This window comes from Cottoperca gobio, chromosome 17 (genome assembly GCF_900634415.1).
Source record: "Cottoperca gobio chromosome 17, fCotGob3.1, whole genome shotgun sequence".
NCBI classification, from domain to species: Eukaryota; Metazoa; Chordata; class Actinopteri; order Perciformes; family Bovichtidae; genus Cottoperca; species Cottoperca gobio.
In genome coordinates this window covers 15,916,269-15,940,774 of record NC_041371.1, presented here as the reverse complement: position 1 = coordinate 15,940,774, position 24,506 = coordinate 15,916,269, and the positions used below count along the sequence as shown (strand labels likewise).

The 24,506-nt window shown below is 39.7% G+C and overlaps 1 protein-coding gene across 4 annotated transcripts in view; it reads left to right on the top strand.

Annotated features, from left to right (window-relative positions):
• Positions 1-21,343, top strand: part of LOC115022203 (microtubule-associated protein 4-like) — an 88,335-nt gene extending 66,992 nt beyond the window's left edge. For 3 of the 4 annotated variants that reach the window (XM_029453143.1, XM_029453145.1, XM_029453142.1), the window contains 8 exons: positions 1,031-1,090; positions 1,873-2,114; positions 6,069-6,125; positions 10,555-10,647; positions 12,104-12,185; positions 12,296-12,405; positions 12,709-12,883; positions 14,143-21,343. In XM_029453143.1, coding sequence (XP_029309003.1) covers positions 1,031-1,090; positions 1,873-2,114; positions 6,069-6,125; positions 10,555-10,647; positions 12,104-12,185; positions 12,296-12,405; positions 12,709-12,883; positions 14,143-14,147 — 824 coding nt within the window. In that variant the 3' untranslated portion in view covers positions 14,148-21,343. The remainder of the gene's footprint in view (positions 1-1,030; positions 1,091-1,872; positions 2,115-6,068; positions 6,126-10,554; positions 10,648-12,103; positions 12,186-12,295; positions 12,406-12,708; positions 12,884-14,142) is intronic. The other variant, XM_029453144.1, reaches the window with a different exon arrangement.
• The last annotated feature ends 3,163 nt before the right edge of the window (positions 21,344-24,506 follow it).

Here is a 24,506-nt window from a genome sequence, read left to right as displayed (position 1 = left end):
CCATATGTTACACTTTGTTGCATTCAAGAGCTGTCTTTTGAAGACACGAGACTGGTATTCTTATTTGGCATCACAAACAGCATCTCACCTCTCCAAAAGTGGAAGCTATGACTCAGTCACAGCTATATTAGTCAAACACGCGTTCTGCCTTGTGTTTCACTTCAGCTCAGCACCCTCCGAGAATATGATTCATTCAGCCAGTTCACAGCGATGGGTGTCAATAGAAAAAGAGACAACAAGTTCCAGCTGTTCAAAGTTTTCTACAGCGTTTATATGAAAAATCAAATAATGAAACATTTCGGTGTTTGGTGAATAGTTGCATCAATTGTTGAGCCACATGGGGGCACAACAACTCTACAAGCTGACGACCCCACAGCTATGATGTGTTATCACCTTATAAAGTTGTTATGGATTAAGTGTTAAATATCTGGCTCTTTCACTGCTTAATGTTCGTCTCTTCACCAGTTAATATCTAGCGTTGCCAGTTTAGAGCTTTTGCTAAAAACAGCTAACAGCCTCAGAGCTGATGAGAGCACTAAGAATGAACCAAGCAGTTAATGTGCTGTTAAACCAAAACCATGAGCTGAAAGACCTCAAAAGCTACAAAAACCTGATTCATTGTTAAAAAGAAAACATTGTTTAGTTAAATTACTAGTAAAGTTTACAAAAGCAATGACAGAGCAGTAAAATACATGCTGCACACTGCTTCATACTGTAGATGTGATTTTAAAAATCTGAGATTATCATTTGGCAGAATAGTGCGACCCATCCACTGCTTTGTTTACATCTACACATGGCAACAAAGTATGCTTGCACTGTATGTCAGACTGTAAAACAGATCTTTGTGCCCATACGGTGAACCCAGCTACTTGTCCAAACACCAGCAGTGCAGCTACCTGAGAACTACTTTGCATCCTGATTCATAGACCAACAAACTACAGTGTGGCATGAGTTTTGAGTTATTAAGGCTACCGGTGTTATGTGTCACTCATGTGTTTTTAAGCGTGTGCGCTATATTTCCTGCTTACAGCGAACAAGAATGAGAAGACTGAGAACAAGACGGGAGAGGCCAAGAAACCCAAGACTACAGGTAACAAAATAAGAGAAAAAGACGGAAGAAAAGTTAATTTGTTTCAATATTATTCTCATGGAAATCTAATTGTCTCTAGAATAAAACAAAAGTTATTGATAGAAATCTATACATGGTACAGTAAAAGCTGCTTTAAGCTCCTCTAATGCTGACCGATTACGATGAAAAAAAGGTGAAAAAGAGAGAAAGGCAACGTTAGCCTCCCTTGTGCAACAAGCTACAGCTTGTAACAGATCTTTTGACAGCAGCCATGTTGATCATCGAACTGCTCAACCTGCAGACAGCAGTGTTAATTGCTCAGGCGATTAATCAGGCGTTGGGTCCCCCCTCAAACTGCATATCAAATTTAATTTGGCCTGATACTTATATTAGCCAGATGCTACTAATTCACGGTTAAATGGGGCTTAATCGGTATACTATCTGCCCGGCTTTAGGGAACAATGAGTAATTTCTTTCTGCCCGTTATACAAAATGACCATATCATTGATCATTGATGTGTTACATTACATTAAAGCAATATGTGTTGATTAATACCAGTACCTCAGTGATGAATACTAAGACCACAAGCTCCTCTTCTTTTCTCTTTACTAGACATTGCGAGTTTACTTGTTTATGTGTGCAAACATAGTTGTATATATAAACTCCATTATGTCTACATTTCTTTGGTGTTAATACTGACTCTACATGCGGTACAGAAGTTCTTTTGGCTGGTCTTTACTTTTCAATTTTCACAAAAATGAACAATACTTTTTTTATGTTACCCCTTTGTCCTTACTCTGTAGCCCGTCCTCGCCCGGCCCCCATCACTACTCCTGCTGCCTCCACTAACGGTGAAGCCGCTCACCGCCGCCGTGTCCTCACCAAACCCCCCGTGCCCAAGCAGACCCCAATGGAGAAGAAGCCGCCGGTGCCCCGTGCTCCTCGAACCCCCCGCCCAATCAACGCTCCAACACCTGACCTGAAGAACATCCGCTCCAAGATCGGATCCATCGACAACATCAAGTACCAGCCAGGTGGAGGAAAGGTAGGACAGTACGAGAAAGGAATGATTCAGCACAGGGATATATCTGTCAAGATTTCTGAAATGGTGTATCAGCAAATGATTTGGCACTTTGGTTTGTTATTAAAATAGCATAATAATAACATGTTTAACCCTCTACACTGGGACCAGACTTGCTGTTGGAACAAATACTAATGAATCACTCCTTGAAAAGCTTACACTGGGTTGAATCTCAACTTGTTTAAGGAATATTAGCTAGTTTTCTTTTTTTTTTTTATTGCCTCTGCACTATTAATCAAATGACTATTTTATAATCATAACATTATCTGCTAAAGTAATCATAAATGCAGTTTAATGACAGCAGCTATACTGCATGATTGGCTATAATCACATATAAATGAAGGATCACAGAGAGGGGTAGAGCTGCCCATAGGCCACAAACACATCTGTGGAAGGTTTAAAATGTCTAAATTAAAACAAATCAAAGTGAAGAAGTGAAATACAAAATGCATTGGTTTATGTATTTCCCTATTATACAGTATATGCAACAACCACATGTTAAAAGGACAGTTATTCAACTACACTGCTACTTTGTCTTTATAAACTGAATGAATTGTTTTTATTGCGGCATGATTTTTCCATTCCGTATTGAAATCAAATCATAACAGAGAAAACAAGGTGAAGGTTATTGTATTTCAGTGTTGTGCAGCAGATAGCATCATTGATGCAAATCATGACATTAGTTTTCATGAGGATGTTTGACGTTTTTTTTCTTTTTGAGGTGAATGCAAAATGCATCCTTCCTGTAGTCTAACATTCGAGCCTTGCAGACATCTATTAGCATCAGCTTTTCATCCTCCATTAATCCAGTCACCATAAGATAACAAGCTAGCTAGCTAGCTAGCTAACACAAATTTTATTTTTTAAAATAGGTGCATTTTCTTATCTATATCCTATTCCAGGGGTATTCAACTAAAATATCCGCAAGCAAAGGTCCGGAGCATCATAATGTCTAACTTGCGTTATGAATTAGTGTGATATATAATGAAGTAGCCTAGTAGCTGGATCAACGTCTGCACGTCATCAACAACTGACTGTCAAATTACAAAGTGCAATTTAAAAACATTTAGACAATATTTATTGTGACTTAACATTGAACTATACAGATATATATAATACTGTAGATATGTTTGTGTTCTTCTCGGGCTGCATTTAAAAAATTAAATTGAGAAAATAAATAAAATTTAAAAAAATTGTGCATCTTAGAATAAAGTGCTTAATCTTAGAGAAATAAAATAAAGTAGCAGCAGCTTGAGTTTCCCTTTTTCTGTAACGGTTTCACATCTTGATTTAACTCTCAACCAATGTTAGAATAAATCAGTCTCAACACATCTTAATGGAACAGTTTAACCCAGGCTAGCACATCCTGAGTTAAACTGTTCTCTGTGGCTGATAATGCTGACAGGTGGCCTATTTGCTTTATTTAGTCACAAATCAAAATCACATTGGGCTGAGTGCTTATTTTCTGTGCCCTCAGTTCAGACTTGAGTGAGTATGTTTGGTCAAAAACGTTGTGCTTTGTCTCATAGTGGCGTTTCACATCACCACTGTTAATGAGCACCACGGTCTCTGAGCATATGAGACACAGATGTTGTGCTCCCAGTAGGAAGGATGAACATGAATGAGTCTGTCCATTCTGGGTTGAAAGCTCTGTTGACTTCTCTCTTCTTGGAGAGCACCATGAGTAGATGCTTTTCTCTCCCTGTCTGCCGCTCACTCGTCTCTTCGTCAGTGTTTCTCTCCCTTTCTCTGTCTTCTCTCCCTGTATCGCTAACTCATCTTTCCGTCTGTTTCTCGTCTCTCGCCTCTCATCTGTCTGTATTCAGAGTCGCAATGTTTGCCGCCTGGAATGCACAGATTTGATTGGCTGCGTAGCATCACGTGGGATGGCTTAACTAGCATGTAATTGGTCTGTGAGTTTCCTGAACCGCTAAACCAGTGCCTTAAAAACGAGTGCCTTAAAAACGAGAATAGCTGCGACGGTTAAAATAGAAGCGCCCCGTCAAAATTGCGAAACCCTTAATAATTTATGATTATAGGTCCGGGTCCGGATAGGTCGGCGCCTGGTTCCGGACTCGGACCGTGGTGCGCCTGTTAGTGACCCCTGTCCTATTCCATTATACATCTTCAACGGGCATATAGCAGTACATATAGCAGTACATATAGCAGTACATATAGCAGTAGCTGCTTGGGTAGACAGACTTTGCAAACCATTTAAGATTATACAGACCCAGCACAGACGCCCCCTCCACCTATTTATCCAGGAAACAGCATGCATGCTCCTTTTTTTAGCATCACCCTGCTTCACATTCACAGTGATTCCTCCCTGCCTCAACCTGTATCATTAAGCCATGATCACATGGTCCAATTAAAGTTAGATCAGTGTAGAGAAGAAGCTGCTGTCTCTCCAAATAGCTCTGTGAAATTGGCCTAACCTGATATTTTCCTGTACACAACAAAAGAGCGGTTGACAGGGAGATGATGCAGAGTCTGTGGTTGTCAGCATCCAACTGTAATCTTTGGGCACTATTCGCTCTTTCAGGCAGATGTACTGATGTTTTACTCCGACTCTGTCAGTCTGTCAGAGTAAAGGCACTTTATACACACAGATACATCGCTGCCCTGCATCACAACAAGTGGTCAATCAGTGTGATTGGTTTGTCTAATATGTATTTTAATATTTTCCACTCAGCTTATTGGTCTAACAACCTTTCTATTCTCAGTATTTAAGAATTTGACTGGTGTTGTTTGTCTAAACAAAAACAATAATGTGAAATTTGATTCTCTGTTGTTTTCTGGTTGTGTAATTATTATTTTTTGTGCTGATTTTTCATCGACTCTTGGCACTAACTGACAAGCCGTATTTCTTTGCTACTAACCTGCTGTAATTCATTGTCATGTTTTGAAAAGTGCTCTATCTGCTTCATTTTCCGATATCCATCTGATACAGTTATTCTAACTGGCAGACATATGTACACATGTTTGTTTTTTATCTTCCCGTTTGATCGGCCCATAATGACACCATAAATCTAATTGGTGCTACTAGTAACAGCTTTTATAATTGATGCATACAGTGTATTTGATTATAGAGCTTAACAGTGAGGTTCCAAAAGTGAAAATTCCATTCATATTCTGAGTAGAAGATTTTATACTTACCACAATGATGTATGCTTCTGTAGGGGCCACAAGTCCTGTATGATATCAACCTTGTTCAACGTCATGACCTCAATCATAAAGTGTAACAGCAACGTCTCTGATTGGTTGAGCTCGCTGTTACCATGGAAACAGCTAGTGAGGGCGTGTCCACGGTGTCTGCTCCATGGTCTGCTTCCGGATTTCAAACCAAACCAAGGTGGCGGCTCGTTTGGAAATGTTATCTTATATTACTGACCCCAGGGGGTCCGCGGAGGTACTGCAGGGGGGTCGCGAAAATTGTCGCACAGACCTCCTCCAGCCTCTAGTGTACAATATATACAGTGGGTGGTCCCTGCACCACTCTACACCAGTTTGGGGGTCCTTGGCCCGAAAAACGTTGAAGACCCCTGGTTTTATGGTGACTGGGTAGTTCATCCAGTCACCTGTGTCTTGTACCTTCGTCTTTTTTTCCTTTTCCAATTTGTTAAGGTCACGATTCATATCATTGTTGATTGGCTTAGTTCCATGCTTAAAACTCTTTTTATAAGGATAGTCATTATTGAGCTCTCTAAAGTCCGGTTTGCTTCTTTTTGATCCGTAATGTTATTTTTGATACAATCATATGCTTCACTTTTGATTGGCTGTAATAACCCATACTCATCTGATCGGTCCAACTGCTAACCCATCGTGTCCCCACCCCTCCACCTGCTCATTTACCTCTGTTGTGTTGTGGCGTGTGGTTTGCCGCGGGTTGTATTGACCAGTTGTTGGTTGTCTCCCCAGGTCTCCTCCCAGAACAACAAGGCATCAGACCCATCCACTCCCACCGCCAAGGCCAGAGTGAGTCCCTACCATCGACACCCTCACACACAAATACATGCTCCCACCTTTTCTCTGCATTCACCACACACACCGCCGATTCTACATCCACCCAGGTCACACTCTTGCTGTTTATACTTGTTAACGCTACATGAAGAACGAAGTACATACCAGTCCACGCTCATTATGACTATTGTTATCGAACAACAGCTTTCATAAAAGCAGACTGAAAGGAACATCTCGAGCATCTCTGTTCATATCATATGTCCAAATATATCTAAACGACTTTTCTAAAAACAAGATTTTTGCGGATATAACGTTTGCTTAATAGCGGCCACAAGTAGTAATACCAGAATACTGGCATTTTGAATTCCCCTACCTTTCCCCAATATTCCCCAGATTAGATAGATAGATTCCTAGACAAGATTCATTAGGTGACCTGATTGAGAGGTAGACAGGTAGTTGTCCCAGTGGGCAACTGTGGTACTGCAACACACATTATTTTACCGGTAGACAGCCAATATATCTTTGTTTGGAGTACCACAGTTGCCCGCCAAAGAGATAAACTGTCGACGGGACATCTCAAACTGTAAACAAAGTCAATTATTGCTCTTTGTATTATACATTTCTAAAACCAAGGTTCAATATTTGTAGGGTTAGGGTTAAGTCTTTGGGAACACCCAGCAGGGCAGGGAAAGAGATAATAATGTGCAAGCTGAAGCAGACCAGGATGATAGAAACACAGTGAGCAATATTCATGGTAATGATTGGGCGCCATCTTAGAGTCTGGTATTTAGCTCTTATTATACATTCATGGGCAAGTTACTGTGTGTTAACTCTTTTTTTACCTTGTGATAATAATTTAAATGTTAATCTGTTACATGTTGGGTAAGAGAAGCAGGAATTATAGATTCAAAGTAACCCAACTGTGCCAGTAATGTCAGTTACACAACAACATCTAGCCAAACGTAGCTACTATTATCTCACATTAGCCTCTGGTTGGATTCTTTGATTCGTTTTTTGGAAGTGAAAAAATCAGAAGAAGTTCCCTTTTGTATGGAAGCCAGTCTGTAGGAATATATGTTTTGTAGCTGACCATGGCAGTAAAATTAAAACATACAATACATGCACCTTCATGCATCAGTGTCTATCTTGAACATCTAAGCATATCAAACACACCACAACTCAGGATAGTCCTAATACTAACACTAATACTAGGTTCTTTTTAAATGAAAGTGAACCAGGACTTTATAGCATGTCATGAGGAGTAGTTAGGGGTTCTGGGAGCTCCTAATACCACGCTTCTTTCACTGCGTAAGTTGGTGGATCATGACCTTGTTGCTGCGCTAGGTACTATGGCTGGAATCATGTCACCCAACATGGAACAAAAAGTGAAAAATATATTGGGAACAAAACAATATATTGCTGTTCAAAAACAAATGATGGTACTATCAACTCAAACTGATGGGTTTTTACAGTTTAGCCTAATTTTCTGCAGCGGAGAGCTTTTCTCTCACTGACTAAATCTAAACTCCACAATTTCTTCTCGTATATATTTTAATGTCCATAAGAAGTTTACATCCATTGAGCTTCATATACTGTTGAACAATTTTCTAACTTCATCAATATCATCATGATGGATATATCATAACACTTTCTACAGGACACTAATGACCCATTTTACAAGATTAATACTTAAAAGGGATAGCTATGATGAGATAATATTGTACCTTATTCATCCTGAGGGAACTGTGTGCAGCAGTTGCAGAAAGAGTGCAAATATAAATATAAAATAACAATAAGCTGCAAATCCAGTGTATATACAAATTACTGGTTTTGTTTACTTCTCACTGCACCAACTATATACAGTAGGACATTGCTAGGATGATGATTATATCAATGGTTGTAGACAGAGGAAGAGTGCTCATGGGCACAAAGGGTATCCTGAGAAGGTCCTCATCTGTGAAATGTCTGTGTCTAGCCTTCATTGTTGTAGCACTCCATGAGATATGGTCACCTTACCCTGGTTTAGTTTAACTTTGTTCCTTTTCTTAATATGGGGAAACATTTTCAGAGCCCTGCTGTGTCCCTTTTTTTGCATTAGCAACATTCCTCAACGACATTGAGGAGACATAATAACGATAACCTAGCAGCTACTACAGGTGTACTGAAATAGAAATAGGAAAACTTCTGCTCTCTGTGCGTGTGCGTGTGCGTGTGCATGCGTATGTGTGTGTCTGTGTGTGTGCGCTCCTGCGTTAAGCACATGTGTACGTGCTAACTGCTCAGTGAGTCATCCTTTGCTGGTGCCACCTGCGTCATCATGCCGCTTTCATTCTGGAGAAAGAGACTAAGACAGAGACGGAGAGAATGTAAGAAGGCGTCTGAAGTCTGCTGCAGAGCATTTTGCAATACAACCACAGAGGCAATAAAACTGATATCGCAACACGATGGGAAGGAGTTATCTGTCCTGACACATACATGTGAGATTGCTGGATTGAAGCAATACATCAAGCAGTTAATATTAACATTAAAATACTTAATTACTAGATTAATATCATCCACGTCCCTTGGTTTAATCCTGCAACTAGCATCATCTCAAAAGTGAGATGAATGATGATGCGTTTGTCATGTTTTTACCTGAAAATGGTTCAACTCCATAGAATCCAATCTCGCAGTATAGCTGAGACTTCTTCTCAACCTCTTAAAGACCTTGACGCTTCCAGATCTTGTGGTTTACTCTCTAGTTTTGGCTGAAAAGAGCTCTGCATCAAACAAATGTAAAAGGAGAGTAAAAGGGGGAAGTAGGTGTCAACCTCTGTCTTCTGTTAGTCTGACTTATTCCCAGTCTCTCAATAAAACTGATGAACTGCAAGCTTGTACCTACTAACATTATGACACTCGCCTTGGCATTGAGAGAGATTTGGATCGGGATACAAGTATTAAACTTTCGGATTCACGCTTCAGATCTCTGAACTGCATGCCATTTTCCTCCTACTGGTCACTTGATTTGCATTTTTTCTATTTGTTGTATTATGGGGTCTCTTTGAAACCCAAGATTACTTTATTTTCTTACTCATTTATGTTGTGTTGTGTTTATCCTTTTTTTACTGGCTCTTTTTGTTGTCTTCGTGATATAACCTTTGCTGCGTAATGATTCACCTCGCTTGTAGACAAAGAGATGGCATTCAACACGCACCACATGGCCATCACTTAATATTTAGGTTGACCAACGGGCCGAACTCTCTAAATCTCCAAGTATTGCTTTAAGGAAATCCAGAAATCCTGGCCAAACCAACCTTGCAACATGTACTAAGAGTTTGTGCTTTAGTCATTTATCTTAGACTTGTGAATCTGGCTGCAGGGCAGAACAACAAGCTGGTGGTTTTATGTAGAGTGGTCCACTAACTGTCTTCCAACCTCCTGTATAAGTCGCTTGCAGTTGCTTCTCTGCAGCATGTCTTAACACAAAACCACTGACTGTCCTGTGTAATATTATGTTGCATGTGCTCTGTCTCCCCTTCCAGTGTTTGTTCTGTGCTTGATCAGTTTTGGTTAATGCCGTTTATGGAAGCGCTCTATTGTTATTCAGTCAGCATCCTCATCTTTTGATACTTCAGCATTGCTTTTTGTAGGAATTCTCAAACCTTTCTTGTAAGAATCTATCCAATTAGATGCACCCTCTTTGATTTTTGTTGCATAATGTTCCAAAAAAACATAGTTACATGTGCTGATAAAGTTATATTACATAATGCAGATAATCCATGAACTCATGTGTAGGAGGAATCTTTTGATTTGAATGACAGAACCCCTTCCATACGTACAGAGCAAGGCTACTCTGTTTCCTGTTAACTCAAGCTGCCAGCTGATCTGCTCTTCTCTGCTGCTCTTGTCTGTCTGCCTCTGTCGTACCTTTCTTTCTTCCTTCCTTTCTTTCTTTCTTCCTTTCTTTCTTTCGTTCTTTCTTTCATCCTTCTTTTCTTTCTTTCTTTCTACCTTTCTTCTTTCTACCTTTCTTTCTTTCATCCTTCTTTTCTTTCTTTCTTCCTTTCGTTCGTTCTTTCTTCCTTTCTTTCTTCCTTTCTTTCTTCCTTTCTTTCTTTCGTTCTTTCTTTCATCCTTCTTTTCTTTCTTTCTTTCTTTCATTCTTCCTTTCTTTCTTCCTTCGTTCTTTCTTCCTTTCTTCCTTCCTTTCTTTCTTCCTTCCTTTCTTTCTTTCTTCCTTCCTTTCGTTCTTTCTTTCTTCCTTTCTTCCTTTCTTTCTTTCTTTCTTCCTTCCTTTTGTTCTTTCTTTCTTTCTTCCTTTCTTCCTTTCTTTCTTTCTTTCTTCCTTCCTTTTGTTCTTTCTTCCTTTCTTTCTTTCTTCCTTTCTTCCTTCCTTTCTTTCTTTCTTTTCACTTCTATCTCCTCACTTTCCTGCTTGTCTGTGTGTCTGCCTGCTTGTCTTTAGGTTCAGATAGTGCACAAAAAGCTGGACTTCAGCCATATCACGTCTCGCTGTGGCTCCAAGGACAATATCAAACATGTCCCTGGAGGTGGCAATGTAAGTACTGCTGGAGCTGGAAGGAGACTCTGGATAGGGTGGATACATATCACATTTAATGCTAATTTAGCCTCTTGCTCAAAATTGTGATCGATTGAGAATCTAATTTTTACCCCAGCAAAAAAAGATCTGATCAGGATTGTTTTGTTCTTATTATGTACAGTTGGTTCACCATGGATGAATGCATATTATATATCTTACACCTGAATGGGCTGTATTTACCCAGAAACATCATTTTCAAAGTCACTTTAAATGAATGCAATGCAAATGGCTCCCTCTGTTTGCATTTTGGATTTCACTCAAAGTGAACTGACCATAAGTCCTTCTGCCCACCCTTCCAGATGTTCTTCCCATTTGCTCCAAACACCTGCTGCACTATCATATTCCATCTCTGGGCTGCCCTCACAATCACCACTATGCTGTCTCCGATCAATTAAACAAAATACAAAAGGTATACTGGAAATGGCTCATGTCCAATAAGTGACATCAAATAAAGCCACAGGCTGGATCACAATATCAGCAACTGTTCAGTTGTAATACTCAAGAAGTCTTTGATCTCGTATAACAAATCCATAGAATTCATTTCCTTAAGGACTCTGAAATATGGACTCTGGGTCACTTCACCAATTTAAAGCGTAGCCATGACAAAGCTGTTAAGTTTATAGAAATCTTAACTTTTTACATTGTTGTACAACACATGTAAAAGTAAAATGAAGGGTACTATTTCAAATCTCATGGTTGTTTTGCAGTTGGCTGATTTGCACCGATACTCAATTTACTGAAATCACGGGTGTGTATTTAAATGAGCTGTTAAGCATTCAAATATTTCTGGTTGTATTATAAAATCAAGTCGAGCGAGCCTCTAACGAGGGAGAGCTCTGATGTGAATCAGAACCGATCATGGCTTGTTTGCTAATAAAACTTTAACAGCACCGAGGGTCACAGTCAGCCGACTGTTTGTCTTCCTGTCATCAAATATGTAAATATGATTTATCTTATCACACTGTCACGCAGGTCACCGGCTCTTAACATCCATCAGTGCCAGCTGTCGTCAGATTACTGCTTATGATACAGAACACACGCTCTCATGATGTGGCGACGGTCTAATAACTGCCTTCTCCCATCCTCAGATTACAGCCTGTCCTAATTTTTATGCATAAATGAAGCATCATTTACCAGCCTACCAAAACAATCAAGGCACATTTATAACAACAAAACCAGTCAAAGTAGGGAATGAATCATGGGTAGGTAGTCCAGTATGGGCTGTGTTGTATCCATTCTCCCACATACTGTGCAGAACGTCATCCTTTCTATAAATGCACCAAGTGCATAATAATGGATGGCAGTGATTTTCTAAACTGGATGATGTGGACGCTGAAGTATGGCTGCATTGTGCTGGATGTGGCGTCTTTATGAGTTAATATAAAGAGGCAACATTATGATCTCTCCTCCCCAGGTGCAGATCCTGAATAAGAAGGTTGATTTGAGCAAGGTGACGTCCAAATGTGGCTCAAAGGACAACATCAAGTATAAGCCAGGTCGGATTTACAGTAATACTTATATTCTCCTCTATTTTATTTATTTTTGATTTTTAATTCAACTCTTTAGTGGTCTCATACTAACCTTTCCCTTTTTCTTTTTACCTCAGGTGGAGGTGATGTGAAGATTGAGTCCCATAAGCAAAACATTAAAACTAAGTCTAAGATTGGATCCATGGACAACATGGGGCCGGGCAACGAACAGACCAACGGACACAAGGTCAAACTTTAAATCACAAATGATATCCGTTAATAGACGGATAAAAGTTTGATATGTTCGCTAAAAGTTTGATATGATATGAGTCTGGTTCTGCTGACTCATTGTGGCTGACACCACGAGATGGTGATAGCATGAGATAGTACTTAAACCTTAGTGTTCATTGTGTGTGTGTGTGTGTGTGTGTGTGTGTGTGTGTGTGTATGTGTGTGTATGTGTGTGTGTGTGTGTGTGTGTGTGCGTTGTGTGTGTGTGTGTGTGTGTGTGTGTGTGTGTGTGTGTGTGTGTGTCTATATTTGGCTACAGGAGAAGACATCTTCTCCCCCAAGTGGCGCTCCGATAACAGGACCAGCAAGTGTTGCTAAGGCAACAGGACCAGCAGGTGTTGCTAAGGAGAATGGGGTGAAGGAGACCGCACCTACTCCTTTTGGGGGAGACGGCCTGAGGGAGCATAGCATAGACAAACGCATCACTGAGACAAGTGGGTTTGAACACAACAACAATAATAATAATAATAATAATAATAATAATAATAATAATATAATATAATTAATTGAAGCGCTCGTCTATTATTGTAGCCATATGACCATTTTGCACAGACGCAGTTTAGTATGTTAACGGTGGCAGATTTACACCTCTAAATTCTCAATGGTCTTTGATTTCGGACAGAAGTAAACCAAAGCAGGCTTCTCATTTATATAGCGGACAATCGTGGGTTTGGTCGGCTGAAATTACAAATGTTGCTGGCGGATCAGCTGTTACTAGCTAGTGCTAGCTTATGCTAAACCTCTGTCTCCAACATTGTTTTCAGCTCACTTTATTTAAATGACAAGCCTGTAAAATGTGCTCAATATGCACATAATTGTTAGATGTATGATGCCGAAAGACTGAGAATAAAGCTACATATCCTGCTGTCAGGAAAGTCAGCATGCTCACCAGCTGCTGCTCCATTTAGAAGACACAAAGAAGCAGCATTGTTCTCGTATTGTATGGTAGAGCTAGTTAGCCCGAGTATTATATTATAGTTAATGGGGAAAATAACATAATCCGTTTGTTCTAACATAATCTTTGGATGATTTGCTTACCATGGAAAAGATAGTTGGACAAGTAACACTAGGTTAGCTTAATTGTGCTTATTATTTTTTTGATTATTATATTTTCATCACGCAAACAAGTTCCAGTACTCAACAAGTATTTTAGCAAACTTCAAATTTCAGAGACATTTGACAATAAATAGAAATTGTGTGTGCATGTATGTGTGTGTATACACCTCTCTGATACGTGTCTGATGGAGTGAGGTGGTAAAAATAGCAGACACTTAACTGCTAAATGAAATTATGAAGAGACCTACAGACTAAAGATCAGCCAGTCTTAGTGGATAAATTCATCTCTGGCGCTGCAGCTGGCCTCCAGACGCCCTGAGTTCACAGGGACAGACTTCTGCCACCCGATGCGGCTGCCAACCTCGGTCTAATTGATGGATGGCTGTAGTGCTAACACAATAAAAAAAACAGGAATGTTTTATAATTTGGCCCATAATTCATATGCACCTGCCCCACAGTAACATCCTGTTAGCTGGTAAAATAACACGCCATCTGGCTGGAAAAATGTAAACCCTAGAAATGTTACCTCTGTCTCAGTATCCCTTTTCTCACCTTCTTCCCACCTTTCTTCACTCTTCTTCACTCTTTCATTTGGTTACACCTTGTTTCTTAATCCAGTTTTTCCCCCGCTCAACAGATTGAGTCCCAGTGACCTTGAGATTTTGGTGGGACACGCATGGCACTCGCCGACCTGCCAATCAACCGACCAACCAACCTACCACGGCGCAGTCACTTCCCTTTGGCCCCGCCCTTCATCTCGCCCACCGCTGCACCGAACTGACGGATCGCCTCTCAGTGTTTCTCTGGGGTCCTCCTGCCAGCTTCCTGCTACCAACCCTGACCTTTAACCTCTCGATGGTTGACCTTTGGCCCTGCTACCACAGAGAAGAGCACTTGCTGTTTGTCTGTGTTTCCGTCTGTTGGTTTCCACTGGCTTTTCGACTGATAAAATTCCCTTGTAGGCAGTGATTTAGAGGACTTCAACCGCAAACCCCAAATTTAACGCAATTCAATGCAATAATCCAACTATTGTAGTCAATGCTGTATGCTGTATGAAAGTATGCTGAGCGTAGGCAGTTTTAGAATATTTCCATGAGTTTTATACTTTTTAAACACAAGTCCTTATAGCGCAAACACCTGCCTCAGAACTTAGTTTCTAAGTCCCTCCTGCAGGCCTTCACAGTTCAAAACCACTTTGATCTTCACACCTTTGTTAGCGTACCTATGCTAACGCTACTATATGCCCCACCAGAGCACACTAACCAGCTGAGGGCCCTCTACCAGTCAGCAGCAGGGCAAACTCTGGCAAGTCTGCTTTAAATCTGCACCTTCCAGCCTCCCAGCCAGCCAGCAATTACTTCCAAATCCAGGACTGGACATTTTCCCACTATAGGTAATTCTACAGCTTATCATAAAACATTATCTCACATTACATCTCTTAGGCATCATTGCATGAGTTTGTCTCACACAAATTTATTACAATAATGCTTCTTTATCTCTGGACTATTGATATCATGATGCTTACCTTTAGCAGTGATCGGTGCAGAGGACCGGGGCTTATGTAGAGTAGATGTGATACATTTGGAGATGTTTGGAAATAGAAGTAGATCTAAAGACAGAGTTCAAAATCAGTGCAGAACGTAAGTGCAGAAGTGTTAAGGATGTCAGACAATTTCTTTGTTATGTTTCAAGAAAAGATGCATTCATTGACAGAAGAGTACAGAAATCTAGAGGCTATAACAAAGCAGAGGACTTTTACTACAGTGAGAAACATCATTTAATGATGTTATTAGAGCATGATAATCATTAAGAAATGTAGGCGTGAAGGGATAAGGGAGCTCTGTGGCTTCTCTGGGTAGCCTAGGCTCAAAAAAGATTTTGCACTGAACACAGGTATTTGATCTTGAAGCCAAAGTCGAGATCAGTATTTAACCCTTTATGATAAGTGACCTTGGAATTAATCTACTAGCAGCTGCACCTCTTCCATTAATGCACAGTATACAGCATGTAGCACTTGTCTTAATGCAGACCGTGTCAACCACAATGTCACAGGCTGCTGGGTAAAGACCTGGTCACGCCGGCACTTGAAATGGCCAGATTCTAACGCAAAATCAATGTATTACAATTGAATCAGCATGATCAGTGATTTCGCTCACGTTGTTTGCTAAAGAGAGTGGGGGAACTAGCCCCTACGATTAGTCCCTACGTCACCAAGTTGCTAAAACTACATAATTCGGCAAGACATGCGGATGAATTTCACCATGCCACTTTCTTGTGTGACTGGGCCTTAATTCACTATAACACAATAATCTTTATTATGATCCCCCTTAGCTTCCACAAAGAGTTTTGCTAGTCTTCGTGTGACCCTGTTCTCCTACACTATAACTCTTTGGTTCCCACTCTGTCTGATCGCAAACCTCATGTATCCTTCAGTCCCAGTCATACACTTATAGATTCTCCTGTGAGCAACCCTAGCAGTCAACCTGACAGACAGACAGACAGACAGACAGACAGACAATGCCTTCTTTCTCTTGCGCATGTGGTACTTCCTGGTCATGTTGTTTAACCCAGTGGAGAGAGGGTGGGGCTATGGAGCCACACCCTCTTTTTAAGTCCTTCCACTAGCCGGTGCGTCTTAGAATCCTCTCTTGCAGACCTGCTAGCTTTCCTCACACACACAAGGACAAGCACACACATGCTTGTCAGTGTGCATGCACTCACAAAGACACACACACACACACACACACACACACACACACACACACACACACACACACACACACACACACACACAGAAACAGAAATCAGCACATATACACAAACAGTATAATACACACAAATAGGCACCCTGAAATAAAAACGGTATGTTGTTCATAGAAGCATTTCTCTGTTATTGAAACCAACTCTTTATTGTATTTTGGTGGTCTATGCTGATATTGTTAAAACAATGATGAGCTTGTGTCGGTGTTTTGTTCCTATCATAGTCATTGTCTGACATTTTCATCATAGGCTCACCTCACCCTGCCCCCTTTTGTCTACTTCCTCGTCCTGTGTTTCACTCCAACTCTCTGACAGCAATACAGTGATCTTAGTTGGGAACGTCCCCTGTTACGCGCACATAGAGACAGAGATCGACCACTGAAGTTAACATGTAGTTAAAGGAGTTAGCATGGAGGTGTCAATTAAAGGGAATAATGTTACATTCATGGCAAGCCTGAAGCTGGCATTTTCTTTGCAATTTTGTATTAATTTACAAGAGACTGTCTCGTAGATTGAGCCTACTGAGAGCTACTACCAAGCCACTTGAGGTGACTGCTGCACATATGATTGAGATAATCAAGTTTCTAGTTGCCTCTCCAGCATATATTTCACTCAACATCTGTAATGTAAATAGATGGAAGTAAATAGCTTTTTAAATGCATTTTCTTTTTTCTTTTTTGTTCAGCATTTTCTTGTATTTGTTTTGTATAGGACACTACTGGTTATATAAACATTATTAAAATCCTCAAATGTTTAAAAAATAATTATTATAAATGATTTGTACTACACTGGACATCATGAATTGCCCAGCTCCAAAATGCCATGAATGCAGCAGTATTCAAGCAGGCTCGAACCAAGAACGGCCTGCAAATACTGTGGTTGGGACCATCCAGTGGTGTTTGAAATTGTCTTTCTAGTGGACAAATCTGTAGTTTTAAAATAGAGATCCACAATTTAAGCAATGTTTTCATTAAAATGCTAGTACACTCAGTTCAAAAGAAAATCTTCAATGGTAGATTTGAAATTTGTCACACCAGAAAAATGAGTAGAAACAGTTATCTTAAAGTTATCCCTATCTACTCACTGTAATTCTATGCATTGTGCATCAGAGGCTGAGATGGTCTCCGCTAAAACTATGAAGGATTAGTGACGTGTTTGTCGGGTGTTGCCGTAGTTGTCAGATGTGTGAAGTGTTACTACTGCATCCATCCTGTAGAGAGCGCTGCTTGGCCTCTAGAACACTGATAGTCTGGCTCTGAGACTTAAAAAAGGCTGACTGAGAAACCTCACATCCTCGTTAGAGAAGCTTCACTTGAGTTACTTACTGTTCTCCTTCAAACTAGTTTTGATGGACATACTATATTACTGTACCTGGACAATAAATACTATCAGAATCATATTAATTATATGCAGCTCCCCTGAAAACTCAAAAGTCTTTCAACACAGTCTTGCTCATTTCTTGATGCACTGAAGTGATTAAAGTTGCTTTACTGTATATTGGTAAAACATTGTCAGCTGTGTACTGTACGTGTGTGCGTTTGGCAGCAAAACAGTCTTGGTAGTTAGATAAAGTTATGATAATCAAAGAACAAGTGATTAAATAGTCAACAATACAATTAAAAACACCATTCAAGCATATTTAATATTGTAATGTTCCCTCCAAATCATTCCCATAAGTTGCCTAAAAGTAAAACATGACATATGTGTGGATCATATGTGAACGCGATAATGTGAATCTTTCTTCGGGAACAGAAGAACAAAGGGATGAAAGCACTTTGATTGGTGTAGATAGTGGTGTGTGCATATAACAGAGGAACAAGTTGTAGTCTTAATGTGTGTTGGAAGCTCAGTGTAAGAGCATGTTCCCGGGATGACCTGATGTGGTGTATGTTGAATGAAACATCGGGACCCCTTTATCTTGGTCAGCTTAGTGGATTTTAGTGGAACTTTGGTCATCGGTGTTGTGCTATTGGCTATGATGGTTTTACACTCTACTCTCCAGTCTGCCCTCATGTTGTTCCTGTCAACATTCACTGGTTATTACTTTCAGACCAAGCTACAAAAGCACATTTCCCCAGTGGGTAGGTGTCAGTTTATAGTCACTTAAAGGACAATACTGAGCTTTGAGGAGCCTTATTTAATATGTTTTGAGAGGACTACCATCACAGCTACCTCTGGCTAAACGTTTTATCATGAATGAACTTCACACCTTTAGCATATAGCATGTTAAGTAATTGTAAGTGATTATCATTATCCTAAAACAGGGAATATGGGAAGGATCCAAACCTGTGAGATTTATCCCGCGACCTGTGAAACAGACGTACAGTTTGGTCAAAATGCTGCACTTTGCATGCAAGACTTGAAGCGTTGCTTGTTTTGTTTAGCCAGAAAGTGATTGATATTCACCAGCCAGCTACTAATGATAGTAGATAATGTTAAAGATTGTAATTCTGTTTTACAAGTTATAAATCTACAGGCCATAAAGTAAAAAAAAAACATTTTGTAAATGTTTGTACTTATGTGGGATTAAGGAGAAGTCATCTTAAAATATTAATTTTAAATGTTCAATTTAGATTAGTTAATGTTTCACACTTTATCTATCAATTCTCCAAAAAGTGGAATTTGGAAATTGTATTATTCCTTTTCCTTGGAAGGGCATGTGTGTCTTTATTAGATACACAGACAGGAGAGAACTGAGAGGAAATTAGATAAGTTATGACATGTAACAAAGTACCCTCGGCATTGTCAACATCCAAACCGCTAGGCCCAAACCACCAGGGTGACGCATAGACAACAGTGAATCTTGTTGTGTAAGAAGATTTATTGTGACTTTACATTAGAATCTGGTCGATTTCGGCCAGTGTTAGCTTAAAGCAAGTCTGTCGTTTGTTATCAGCGTATTTGTTGGCTGATAAGTAACAACGCATAGCTGTACATAAATTACAAAGTTGCGTTTGAGGTCATTTAGAAGCAGTGACAGGTGTTGCATAGTTTATCCAGCAGAAAGTGTATATTTCAAATCTAAAATGTTCTGCTCAGTGCAACTCTTGGTCACAGCTCTTTAATAACCAAATGTAATGGATACTTAGGAAAAACTGTTGTTTATGTTAAGTCTTTATGTTCAAAAGTGAATATCAGTCAAATCGATACGTTATCATAAATAATAAAAAATCAATATTATATATATATATATATATATATATATATATATATAATATAGTATCTGACTCAAAAATCTAGTATGGGTCAAGCTATACTTTACACACAGTATGCAAGCCCTGTGAAAGAGAGTATTATGGTTCCAGGCTACCCTTCAAATATTCGGTAAGAAGACCAAAGGGTCACCTTATCCCTTTAAGTTAAGGGTTAATATAATCATAGAGGATATGATCAGATTTAAGACGAGAGTCATGCTTTTAGTACTCAGTAATAACCAGTATAGTGATTTGTGGAATACAGTTAACGTTGCAACTTTGCAGCTTGGACAAAAGGTAATAACCAGATTCACTCTGATGTCCGTTCACGACTGTTTGATTCCCCAGTTATAGCGCTTGAACACCCCCTTTCCACTAGTATCTCACACTGTCCCTTGTATATAGTTACCACCATGTTTTTATCACTCCAGAAGTAACTAAAATAAATAAAAAATCTAACAAAAAAAAAGTTTAAAAAATCGTACTTCTTAACAGGGTGTTGTGGATGTTGACAGATGAGCTTTCACGTTCATGAAGCTGTTACCGTTAAGGTTAATAATGGTGTTATTATAAGATCGAAAGCATAAGAAAGGAAAAGTGTACTTTTTCCTTTTTCAGAGTCTGCCTTTTTTTCCGCCAAGAAAAGGGCTGCTGAAGTTTCAAGAATGTTTTTAAAATGTATTAAAGATGCAAGATTATGAATACATGTATGAGGTTTGTCTCTGTTCTGTTTTGGAAGATGGATCACATATGGAAACACTATTTGCCAGATTCAAATTGACGGGCAGGAAGGGAGGCAGTGTGTGTCGTGTTTGGGTATGGTCTGAGATTACGACTTAACCAGCATTACAGACAGAAAATGGAATCACAGAAAACTAAATAACACAAATAACACACTTTAGAATTGATTGTCATTCGTTTATTAAAACAAAAAGAAACGATTGGTTTCCACATTGGTTTGAAATGCACTACTGTAACACCTGGCACACACTGCTCAGCCCCTTCTCTCGCCTACCGCCACCCCCCTCCCGTTAGACTAACCAGACTTAGTCTTTTGGCATGTGGTAGAATGTAATGTTCTGTATTAGACAGCTCCTATATAGACACCTCGACATACCTACCAACACAAGATTGAATTAAGAGATGTTTTGGACCAATTGAAAGAACATTTTGGAAAAATCTGCCCTTAAAATCATAGGATAAATCAATCAATGCTGAGCTCAAACATACAGTAAGTTTGAACTGTAGCTGTACTTCTAAGAGAGACGGCTAATTGCTTAAAAATGTAACTGGGGATAAAGGTTATTGAGAATAAAAGGGAGTGTTGGTAGATATGCACCTGGAGCCCATAGCTGTGTCTCCCACCTACAGAGGCTTGTCAGCGTCACAGCACTGAAAAGTAGCTTTGTCTTCTTGTGTCCTTTACCACGTAGTGAAGTAAAACCAATATTCAAACTGTTTATCAAGGAGAGCACAAAACTAGAACCGTACCATCACTATAAATATTGTATTGATTTTATTGTATTAGATAGGCTTTGAAAATAGGATTATTTTTGTGTTTTACCTGCTGTACTTGTTAGCTACATGTTCAAATCTGTCATTACAAATTGAGAGGGGAACCGGCAAAAGAAATTTACTTTTCAGTACTGTGGCGTGGATCCACTGTAGTGTGTGCTTTATTATTCTGTAGGGCACAACACCATAGCAAGAGCATGCAGAAGACAACAAACAAACTGCTGGTTGTTAGAGGCATCTGTCCTATTAGATAGAGCTCATCTCTCCCTTCAATTCTGAATATTTGGTATGAAAGAGATGTTCATTGTGATTCATTGTTAACCAGTGATGTGAATATTAATCATGAAATAAAAAGATGAGCAAAAGATCCGGCAGTGTCACAGTTGTGTCGTTTCTTCTACGAGTGTATTTTGGACCACGATAATGATACATGTTGGGACTTTGGTGATTACCATCAATTTACCCCTAGTGCCACCATGAGGTTTTTTGGGTTTTAATCAAATGTCGTGACAACTATTGGATGGATTGCTATGAAATTGAACACAGTGATCGGCCATGTAATCGATATATGGGCATCCCATATACACTCTGGAGACCACCCCAGATGATGCCCACCATCAGAAGACACCAGGGTATTTTGGTAGCAAATCCAAGTGCAGCAGCACCACCATGGACTCCCTGCTCAGCCAAACTGTATCTGTATATAGTGCAGTGTTTCCCCGACCATTGTTTCACGGAACATCTTTTTCTTTTCAAAAAAAGCCTTTCTGTAAAATCTTACGTCTGTTGTTGTTGTTGTTCCTGCATTTTAGCGCCTTGAGATTGCTTTTAGCTTTGAAAGGCGCTTTACAAATAAAATATATTATTATTATTATAATCTCAATATAGAAAAGCAACAGTTGTATAAGATGTCAAGGAAATCGCTTGTATTTCCTTCAAAGTTGTCTTTCTCTAGAACTTTCCACAGTAAAACTTTCTCTGCCTGCTGCTTAGGAGAAAATATAAAAAAGATATAGTGCATGCTGCTTGGGTTTTGGTGGGTGGTTAACTCATCTTTACTGCTCACCCTGGAAAAGGTTTTGACGTGTCAGGAGAGAGCAGTATGAATATTAATGTGTGCTGTGCTGTAGTTATTACACCTGGTATTTGCTCAGGAGCTGATTTAGTTGACTGAATACAGATATTTAATAACACAATGATCAGATTGGACATACCATTTATACCTCACTTTGTGCGGCCCGCGAGTCAATTTCCAGAAATCAATCTGTCGGAGTTCCTGAAGCATTTTCTTTTTTTAATAGTAAATCAGCCTGTTGGTCCGGCCCTCCACAACAGTCCCAGTTTCTCATGAGGCCCTCTGCTAAAATTAATTGCCCACCCCTGCTCTAAGGGTTTTGAATATCACAAGTCCAAGATACAATATACAATATGTTAGAGTCTCAGAACCAAACAACGCTGTGCATGGGTGGCTGACAACACAAGCCTCGACTGTTGAGCTGGCCAGGCAGCTGTAGCTCCTCGTCCCCACGGTGCGCCTCGGATTGGAGAGCCAGAACAAGAACCCTCCAATCAACATCCCCGTCTTTGCTAGGTGGGAGGAGGTGAACAGCGCTGCGGCCACTCAGGGGCCGGTACGACTCATCCTAATTACCATAAATAATAGGGAAACAAAGGGGCATGCATACACAGAATACCCCCGAAGATTAATGAGGCAGACGGCATTGGCCGTGGCCGTAACAAGGCCCAAAGTTATAGGACTGCTTAAGTACTAGCGCAGGGGTCTTCAATGTTTTTCAGGCCAAGGACCCCCAAACTGATGGAGAGATGGAGCAGGGACCCCCTACCATGTTGTATAAAATTGTGTTTTATATTAAACTGGGCCTAGTGTCATGTATAAACATAGCTACCCTGTTATTGTGCATTCAATACTATGCTATTCAATTAATACTGAATGTGTGCAAGATAACGTCTTCTGCCTCCATTTATCCGTACGCTAATATATGTTGGATTTATGTTAATGTATATTTAAAGACATTTAAATTTGTGGATTTTTTATATATTTTTTTTAAATAAAAAATTACAAATTGTCTAATCTACCAAACATTTTACCACCCCCCCTAGGTGGTCGCGGACCTACTGCTGAAGACCTCTGCACTAGAGTAAAGGAAGGTAGGTCTACTTACTTTAGTCATACACACCAGCAATGCCTGTTGGCTTGAGCCAGAATACTTTTATTTGGACTGCTGTGCTTTCCAGCCACAGCATTTGTACTGCATTTTAGGTGGCCCACTGGCTGTGAGCGTTTCTGCTGATGTACCAGCTGTTGAATATTACATTTGGTTTAGCACATACTGAATATAAAGTGTATATATACAGTCTATGGTTGTGCAGTGATGGGAGAAGATTTCAGATACTTACTTACTGTACTTTATATATTAAATAATTCAATTATAGGTTACTATTGATTAGTTAATTAACCCTATGACAATGCAAAAATATTTGATACATCCAGAACAAAGGCTGACCTATAATGACATGATGCTAGCGAATGGGCACGATGACTGATTAGGTAATGACACGCAGGTGTGCAACAGGCAGGTGGAGGGGAGGTCCATGGGCAGGAGGGACGGGAGTTCATGTGGGGCTGATGCCGCGACCGAAGTACAAGTACCTCAAAATTGTACTCAATTGTAATAAATGTACTTAGTTACTTTCCACCACTGTGAAGGTGTAAAGCAAGCAACTTAAATTCTAAATATTCAAGCACAGCTGGTTGTTAGCTAACGTTAGCTTGCTAGCAAAATATTAGACACAACGTTAACGGTAAACTCTTTATTAAACCACAAATGTGCTAAAATGCACAGCGGCAGCCCACCTGTTTGTATCATTTCACATTGTAATAGCCTGTAGGCAGCACATTCAGGAGACAACATTTGGACGTGAGACTTTCTGAGGTGCAACATTTTGTTTTTTGTCCACGTAACGTTATGTAGTTAAAGAGTTAGCGTTGCGTTAAAGTGTACGTAATTTAAGTCAGTGCCTTGTCCACAAGGTATGACTCTTCTTACCACTTTCAATGTATTTGCATTTTTATTTATTTTAGATATGGGGATAACCTTTTCTTCTTTAAAAAAATTACAAATACATTAACATTTAACCTAATTACTGGATAAATATTTTCTTTTGCTGGAAAAAATGAGAAGAATTATTATCAGGATTACAGCGCCATGTTTAAAATGGGTTGGTACCCTTGCTCCTACCCTTGTCCTTGCCTTCTGGCATGGCTGTGTATCCTTGAGCACAAAGATAACCTGTGAAATTCCCGCTGCCTGCCTTCAGTAATTGATGACGTGGACAGTGTGGTGACAGTATGGTGACAGGTGAGCAGCAACAGGTGTTGAAGCAATAGAGATAAATAGTATATAATTCACTGTACAGCCATCTCAAATCAGTCTAGACAAGAACTAGACAAGAAGCTAAACTAAAACCTTAAGAAAACTTTAATATGAATATAATTATTATGGGTTTTATA